At 62.6% G+C, this 8,580-nt stretch overlaps 1 protein-coding gene across 4 annotated transcripts in view; it reads left to right on the top strand.

Annotated features, from left to right (window-relative positions):
- LOC113208479 (uncharacterized) overlaps positions 1-8,580 on the top strand; it is a 113,288-nt gene that overhangs the window by 10,435 nt on the left and 94,273 nt on the right. For all 4 annotated transcript variants that reach the window (XM_052274410.1, XM_052274396.1, XM_052274405.1 and 1 more), the window contains 5 exons: positions 204-552; positions 1,034-1,281; positions 1,996-2,358; positions 2,432-4,188; positions 4,848-5,023. In XM_052274410.1, the coding sequence (XP_052130370.1) occupies positions 204-552; positions 1,034-1,281; positions 1,996-2,358; positions 2,432-4,188; positions 4,848-5,023 (2,893 nt within the window). The remainder of the gene's footprint in view (positions 1-203; positions 553-1,033; positions 1,282-1,995; positions 2,359-2,431; positions 4,189-4,847; positions 5,024-8,580) is intronic.

The raw sequence follows: 8,580 nt of genomic DNA, 5'->3' as shown, positions 1-8,580 counted from the left end.
TACCGGCGGGGCGGGGCGGGCCGCGAGCCGGAAGCTTGCGCGGGACTGTGAACAAGTGCGGCGCGGCGCACAACACCGGGGCCCCCGCGACGATTATTGTCGAACGGATGACGAGTTGGCGGCCGGCGTTCGGCTGTGACAGTCGCATTGTACTTACACCGTCGTGCAGTCCGGCTCATCGAGTGCGTTTTTCTGTTTCGCAGACGCCGGGAGAGAGTCGGATACCGACGCTGTTCTCGGGCCCGCGGCGGCCCAACGGCGGGCTGACGACGTCGCTGGAGTCGCGCCTGCCCCGCGCCCGCGGCTCCGTACCGGGGTCGCCGACGACGTCGTCCTCGTCGTCGCTGAAGGGTTCGGCGCCGGGGTCGCCGACGGCGACGCGGCGCGAGATCCGGAGCAGAGGGGTCACTCCGGACCCTGGCCCGGAGCATGGTGGCGGCGCCGCCCCCGGCAGCGCCATGCCCGCCGTGCGCCAGAGCCTCATCGGCCAGGGCCGCGTCAACAAGCTGACCAAGTCCGCCAGCGCCTCCAGCACCAGGGGCATGGCTGCAGGTAAAAAAATATTGGACTCTCCAATCCCGTAAAAAATTAAGTAATTGATAAGTTCTCGAAGACAATCATTTTACTTCAATATTTTGTACCATACCTGATGACTGATTTGCCCCACCGACTGACTCCACCGCTAGCACCTGTGCGTGGTCAGGTGTCAGGTTAGCCTATCGTCTCTGCCGGCGCCTTACGGCTACGGTCCGAGCAAGTATAGGCAACCCGCCCGCACATGCGCATGCTGTTTAGTCACAATATCACTACCGAGCTGGGGGTGGAGCAGATCATCCACTTCCGATACAATGTTTCAAAAAGTCGTTCAAGAATAACGTTTACAATTTATTCACAAATTTTTTTGAGTTGTGAATAATTTTAAATCTTCAGTGTGTTTTTTCTGCTGACCTTAACGAATTGCCTCTATAGCGGATGCACTTTACTGCCGTATCTCGTGGAGCGGAATAACCAAACGTGTGTTTACTGCCTGCAGCATCTTCCGCGCGGCCTTCACGCCCCACGCGGCCCACCAGCTTCCCCAAGCCCGTGGTGTCCGAGGCCGCGCCCAGGCCCGTCATCGACTCGACCACCAGGGAGTCGTCGCCGGCCTCGGACCGAGCTGTTGCGGCCCAGCAGCACGGGGCGGTGCCGGAGGCCGTGGTTGCGGCCGTGGCCGCCGCGGCCGCGAACGTGTGGAGCTCGGACTGCATCGAGGCGAGACACGTCGGCTGCAGAGTCCAGGTAACGTACTGCTCGAGTGCTTTCCACTTCTCTGCCGATGAGTGGCGAAGCGATGATACTCGGCGCGTCCCGCGCGGGGTATCGCCGCGGCGAGCAGATGTCACCTTCGGCTGACCGTGGCGGTGGTGGCAGAGGGTTGAGGAGGATGGACATGCCGTGCTTTTTATGACGGCGGGACGTGTGCATATGCAACTCGACGGTGACGGAGGAAGCGTGCGCGCGCGTCTCGCAGACACATTGACTCCCCTTTGTGTCGACGGGCTTATCAGAGCGTGCAGTCACGCCTGCGCCCGCCTGACCTGTTGGCGGGGGAGCAAAGAAACCAAAAGCGATATCCATTTGTTGCCTTTCTATACGAGAATGTTGTTATTTCAGTTCCCGATCTGTGGGCAGGCTGGCCGGCGGCGGGCTGGCCGTGCTTTAGCGCCGGATAGCGCCGCCGCCCGCCGGCCCGGCCACTGATCCGGGAGTTGGGTCGATGTTTCCTCCGCACGAACCTCCTCCTGCTCCTCGGCACATCCTGCTGCTCGGGATTGCTGCGGAACGATTACGTTCCGCGGCCTCCTCCGCCTCAGTGTGCGCACGCTTGTGGATTTTTCCGTGAAAAATTGATAGATTTCCACTCGGTTGATTGTCTTGTCCGTATGTCTGAGCCCGGTCGGGCCGTGAGCGTCGCGCGTTGCTACAATAATGCAGTGCTCGCCTTGTCTGCAGATCGCGGGCGAGAAGCTGGGCACGCTGAGGTACTTCGGGCCCATCGCGCTCGCGTCGGGCGACTTCTGCGGCGTGGAGCTGGACGAGCCCGACGGCAAGCACGACGGCACGGTGCGGGGCGTGTCCTACTTCCGGTGCGCGCCGCTGCACGGCCTGCTCGCCCCGCTGCACCTCGTGCGCCTCTACGACGGAGGCTGCAGCAGAGGGGGCAGCGACGGCGGCAGCAGCGTGCCCGTCAGCCCCGCGCAGGCCGCGCTGGACCAGGTGGACTCGGGCCCGCACAGCATCCTCGACATCGACCTCCTGGTGGGGCACGACGGCCAGCCACAGCCGCAACGACAGCAGCACTTCGACCTCAACAAGGTGGGTTGAGCAGCTGCCGTCAGCTTCAACTTCCAGGACTCCAGGCCTAATGTGCTGTATTTCTTTTGCTCAGGAGGCCTTCTCGAGCATGGCGTCCACGCCAACGTCGGCTGGTCTGTGCGAGGACCTCAGCCCTGGACACTACTTCGGCCACCACGGAGTCGCACAGCAGCCGCCGCACTTCCTGCACCTCATGGAGAAGCAGAACTCGTTCGACCTGGACGAGAGTCTCGGCATCCTCACGCCCGACCAGATGGCGGACGGCTTCACCGTCTGCGACGGCTCTAGTCCCGAGGAGGAGGCGGCCGCCGCGGCGCTGGACCAGCACGGCGGCGTCCAGACGCACGAGGACGAGCGCATGGAGGTGGAGGAGCACGTGGACGTGCACCAGGTGGTGGAGATGGTGGACTCGGCCCTGCGCTGCACCGTGGGCATGGACGTCGACGCGCTGCCGGACGACATGATGGCCCAGGACGCCGCGCCCACCTCGCAGGCCGACGTGGCGATGGACTACCTGCTGTCCTCGCGGCGCGACGGTGGCATGTCCACGTCGGACTGCGTGAGCGAGGCCAGCAAGACGAGCGGCATCGTGCTGGCGCGCCTGGACCGCACGCCCTCCGTGGAGGAGCTGCCGCTGGACGCACAGCAGCAGCCCGCCGGCCAGGGCACCCCGGGCCAGGGCACGCCCGGCCAGGCCACCCCCTCGCGCGCGGCCCGCGGCGGCAAGACGCCCAACTCCATCATCACGAGCGTCACGAGCATCGCGAGCCTGGACACGGGCTACCAGGGCGACGGCGAGTGGAGCCGGCCGGGCAGCAGGGGCGCCGACGCCATGACGGACTCGGACCGGCACTCGCCCACTGCCCACCACCACCCTCACCCCGGCCACCCGGGCCACCCGGGCCACCCGGGCATCAAGATCAAGGGCACCGCCGTCGACCCCATGACGGACTCGGACTTCTTCACCGAGTCGGACGCGGACATGCAGGAGGAGCGTCTGGGCATCGCGGGCCACGGCGGCGACCGCCTCGCGCAGGTGATCGACGGCACGCTGTACGGCGGCGCCGGCAACGGCCAGGGCGGCGCGCACCGGCCGCAGCCGCAGCACAGCGAGGACATGGACTCCAGCGGCATCTACTCGGACCTGGAGCGGCCCTCCTCGCAGCCCGCGCAGCAGGGGCCGCTGCACTTCATGGAGGGCCGCACGCTGGCCAGCCTCAACCAGGAGCTGGTCGAGACGCTCAAGAACATGCTGCCCGTCGCCGAGGCCGAGAGCATGGAGGACCGGGGTGCGGAGGACACGGGCTCCATGACGTCGCTTGTGACGGTCAAGTCTCTACAGCACCACCAGCAGCAACAGCAGCAGCAACAACAACAGCAGCAGCAGCAACAGAATATACCTGGACCGGCGACGGTGGCGTCGTCGCCGCCGAAACCCCGTGCGATCAAAGAGATCAAAAAGTACAAGATGCCCAACCGGAACGTGACGTCCAAGGTGAAGGCCATGATGGTGACGGTGAAGCCGTCGGACGAGCAGGAGAACACGGCGCCGCCCAAGCGGGCCCACAAGCCCGTGCCCAAGAAGTGGGAGGCGGTGATGCAGAAGATCGCGTCCAACGCGGAGGAGCAGAGCAGCAAGCTGGCGCGCCTCAAGGACGTGAAGGGCAAGGTGCTCTCCAGCATGGGGGTGTCGCTGCAGCCGGCGGCCCCGCTCTCGGCGCGCGGCTCCAGGAGCGCCTCCAGGAGCAGCAGCATCACGGCGCTCAACGCCACCAGGAAAGCGTCGGCCTTGTCCTCTCCGCGGAGCGCCGACCAGCGAAAGCCCAAGAGGTAGGTTCGCTTTTTCTGTGCCTGCTCCTGTTTTGTATTTCTTTTGTCTTTTTGCGCTGGTTGAGGTCACTGATCGCGTGATTTAGTGGCGCTAGACGAGGCGTGTCCGCGCCGCTCATAGGCGCCTGCTTTATCTCAAGTGGAAATAATAATTATCTGCGCGGCTGGGCTGCAGCAACAGTAGCCAGTCCCCCGACTACCGCTTCCTATCACCATTTTTAAACTGATTTGAAAAAAAAAATCAAGACGAAAAGAAAATGCCCATTATTGTGCGTCTCGCATTCTCTAGCATCATTAGTTGCAACCAGTTGCAACATTATTCTTCTCATCACACTCTTAATACTGAGTTAAAACACGATAGTACAATTGTTCAGGGTTGTGTGTTTACGCCGGTCGTTTTGTTGCCAATACTGTACCGCGTGCGGGCGGGCTTGCCTATCGTCGCTCACCACGGCGCCTTACGGCCATAGGGCCATAGGGCAAGAGCTCTTGCGACTATAAAACACGCCCGCATGACTGCATGCGGTACAGTATTGGCAATGGCAACAAACAGCCGGATTAAACCACTTAAACGTGCCACCCTGTATTTCGAGAGACTGCACAGAGCGAAATAGTCTCCTTGGTCTCGTTGTCTCACATGGTCTCTCTCCCCGCTGCAGCCGCCGCCACCGCCTGGAAGGCCCGTCGCCCTCGTCCGCCTGCGTGACGCCCGTCTTGAGCCCGGACCAGCGCAGCGCGGCCTGCAGCCAGGCGTCCACCCCCAGGTCCTCGCTCAGCGACGTGAGCCGGGCCAGCAGCGCCAACAACCGCACGGGGCTCGGGCTCGCCGCCAACAGTGAGTACCTTTTAGACCTCCAAATTTAAAGTTTAATGTGGGGAAATTCACAATTTTTCAAAAATATTTTACCAAAATACTCAAACGAAAAATTCTTTTGATAGTTTTTACATTTAGTTTTACGAAGTTTTCAAGGTTTAATTTTGGAGCATGTACATTTCTGAACGTACCACGCCGCCGGGTGGGTAGACCTCCCATTCGACACGTGCGCGGCCGGGCGGCTGCCTCTCGTATGGCGTCACGCTCCTGAAGCGCGCCGGGCCGGCAGGCCACCCATTCGACACGCAGCGAGAGGGTGCGGGGAGAGAGAGAGAGAGAGAGAGAGAGGTGCTGCGACAAATGAGCGTCGGGGCGCCCCCGGGACGGTGGGTGAGGCGTCCGTGTTCATAACTCGACGGCGGCGGGGCGTCCATCTGCACCACGCTGCTGCTGCTGGTGCTGGTGCGTCTGATGGCAGGAATTTGTTTACCCGGTGAGGAGAGAGAGGGCCGGGTGCCGGGTGCCGCGGCCGGGCGCGTGGCTAGTGAGATGGGGCTGGGGCGAGGGGGGCGGCCAAAATAAGGTAATGCTCGCGCCTTTACTGCCTGACTTGGCGCCGCGGCGGAGCCGCTCCCCGCACCAAGCCCCGTCGCGCTCCAGTCCTGCAATGCACCATACCGAGCTGGGGGCCCTCTCCTCTCTCTTCCGACGAACAACTCGACTTGCGCACATCAACAGCCGAGTTGAAATTTCAGCGCCACGACACACCTCCCGGATAGCCGGAAACCGGCTGAGTGCGTATAAAAGAGAGGAGAAGGAAGCCCCCCGTCCGTACCGCTGCCGCACCCCACCCTCCTACTGCACACGCGGATCCACAGCAAGCAGCAGCAGCAGCGAGTTGGCGACCAACGTCAACGGCAGTCTCAACTTCCTGCTGCGAAAGAGAGCGGGGGCAAGGGGGCGGGGGTGCGAGGAGGAGGTGGAGGAGGACTTTACGACGTCCTCGACGTCGATGCACCAAAACGACGCGCCACGTTACACACCTCCTCGCACAACACTCTGAAAAAATTCGGAACGCGCGTTGCCAGTCTGTGCTGTGGCCTCTGCGCTGAGCTGGGCGCGTCAGCGGTGGAACCGAGTGACATGATTACACATGTGGGAGGGGGAAATAACTCCGAATTCAAGTGTTCACATGATTCCCGGAATCAATGATTCCCGTAGATCCCCATTGATTCCCGTATTGATTCTCATTGATTTCCGTTGGTTTCCGTAGTGATTCTCATTGATTCCCGCTGATTCTCGGGCTGGTGTGTACACATGATTCCCAGAGTTAGCCGCTACATATGTGGACAGGGGGTACCTCAAACATATGAGAGTGATTGTCATAACCTTCGAACTATGGGAGGCTTTACCCCAACGGAGCATGGTGAGAACCACCTCACAACGGCCGGTGTGACTATGTGAGTACCCGGGGTCCACCGCCATGCATGGGTGCATCGGCTTTGGGCGGAGGAAAGGGCACAAGGAAGGTCGAGTAGTCGCCGTATCGCCGCCAGCGCTGCACACTTCGACCGGAAGTGGCACATTCGGGGTTGCATCGTTCGGATGCGCCGCGCGGCGGCGGGTCCGTCCCCGCCGGGTACTCTGTCCGTATCGGCCGTCGGCAATCAGCCGGTGGCTTTGCTTGTGCTGCCCACCCGTCCGTCTGGTTGGGCGCTGTCCAAGCGGCCAGCCGCCCTGTCCAGCGGCCTGTCCGGTCCGACGGGATGCGAACCAACAGGACACGCGCTGCAGATGGCACCGGCCGGGCCCAGCTGTTCCTCAGGAGGGGCCGTATGGATGGACCCGCGAGGACGAGGAGAGGCGGGCGGCGCGGAGCAGCGCGGCGGTGACATCTGCACGGCGTCCATCATGTGTCCAAGCAGCTGAGCCGGCGGAGCAGGCGCAGCCAGCCAGGCTGAGCTGAGCGTTAACCTCCTTCTAGTTCTAGTCGCCTCGAGTCCTCGCCTCGCGGCCCTAGCGGTGGACGGGGGAGCTGCCCGGGTGCGGCAATAAGTAGCGGTCCTGGCCGGGACGATCCTCTAGGCCTGGCGTAAAAAAAGAGAAATATATTTGAAGATCTTATCCTCTAGGAGAGGTGGGTTGGGGGAAAGGAGGTAGGCCTCACCGACCGTTCAACAACATATCGACTGGTCCGCCCCGCCCCGGCCCTCTGCAGCAGCAGGCTGCTTGTGGTCAGACGCGCCCCGCCCCGCCCCCGGCGGCGGCGCAGTCTCGGCGCGTAATGGGAGATGGTTACTGCTGCTCGCCTCCTGGCCACCGCACCGCACTTCGCGTGCCGCACCGGGCGAAGTGGAGGAGGAGGAGGAGGGTTGGCTAAGTGCCTTCCTAGAGCAGTCCAAGTAGCAGCACTAACAGGAGGAGTAGCAGGGCCTGGCCGGCGATAAGGAGGAGGAGGGTGCAGCCTCCACCCTCAGCACCACGCGTCGCGTGTGCGGCTGCGGCTGCCAGGGGCTCCTGCGGGGGGCGGGGCAGCGATGATACATAACGCGCGATTGAGGCACCGCCAGTCACTTGCGGCTCGCGCCGTCCGGTTGAGTTCCGCTCGATTGGTGCCGCTGCACCACGACTGGCACGTGGCCGCCGTGGCTGCCCCGCCCTGCCCGCGGACGGGACTTGCTCAACCGGGGAGCCAAGCAATCAATCCATTTGATTATTCGCTCAGCCAGTCAATGAATCCCGTTCTCTTTATCTTCATCGTTTTCCCCCAGTCCTTCCCCTTTCCCTTGATGTGCCCTCCCTTCTCGCATGCGCGCCCTTGACGCGCTCGTGTGGTGCTTCCACCCTCTGAAGCACAACCCCCTCCTCCTCCTCCTCCTCCTCCTCCTTCTCCACCTCCACCGGGCACTGCCTGGCTGCCTGCCGCCCCTCGCCCTGCTGCCACAGGATCAGCTGATGGGAGCTCCTCCTTCCTCCCCTCTCTCTCCCACTCCCTCGCCCGGCCCGGCCCGGCGCGCTGCCGGTGGGCAGACGTCGGCTCGTTCAGGCCGTTCGTGTTGTGAGTTCAGGCGAGTCAGTCAGTAAGCCGGTGCCGTCCGTCCCGATCGCTGCACGCCGCGGCCGCCGCTGCCTCGCGTAACGTTACGCGCCGCGTCGCGAGTGTCACGTTGTGTACCTCCGCGTGTGTGGCAGTGTGTGTTAGTGTGCAGCGTGACCACCTCCAACGATTGTCGTGTGCCCTTCTGCACATTTCATCGTCCTCCGTTGTCAGTACAACACATGTGTACTTTTCATTATCTGGTCTGCTGTCACGAGTATCGCATTCATTTGTTTCAAATATAACACGAGCGTTGTTACGAACAAAAGTTATTCGTAGCAGCAGAGGATGTTGCCCACGTACTTGGGCAGGGGGTTGATGTCCTCCGCGCCGCGGAGCAGGCTGCTGGGCAGGGCTGCTGGAGGAGCGCGAGGGTCGGTCGGGAGGGTGAGCGAGTTTGGGGTTGAGTCATGGAAGGGATGAGAGGGGAGGGTGCGTTTGCGCGTTGGATTTGCCCGGCTTGCACAGTGGCAAGGGTGGG

This window comes from Frankliniella occidentalis, unplaced genomic scaffold (assembly GCF_000697945.3).
Source record: "Frankliniella occidentalis isolate FOCC.00 unplaced genomic scaffold, Focc_3.1 Scaffold8, whole genome shotgun sequence".
In the NCBI taxonomy this organism is placed as follows: domain Eukaryota; kingdom Metazoa; phylum Arthropoda; class Insecta; order Thysanoptera; family Thripidae; genus Frankliniella; species Frankliniella occidentalis.
Note: the sequence above shows the minus strand (reverse complement) of the source record. Positions and strands in the feature narration are given on the sequence as shown.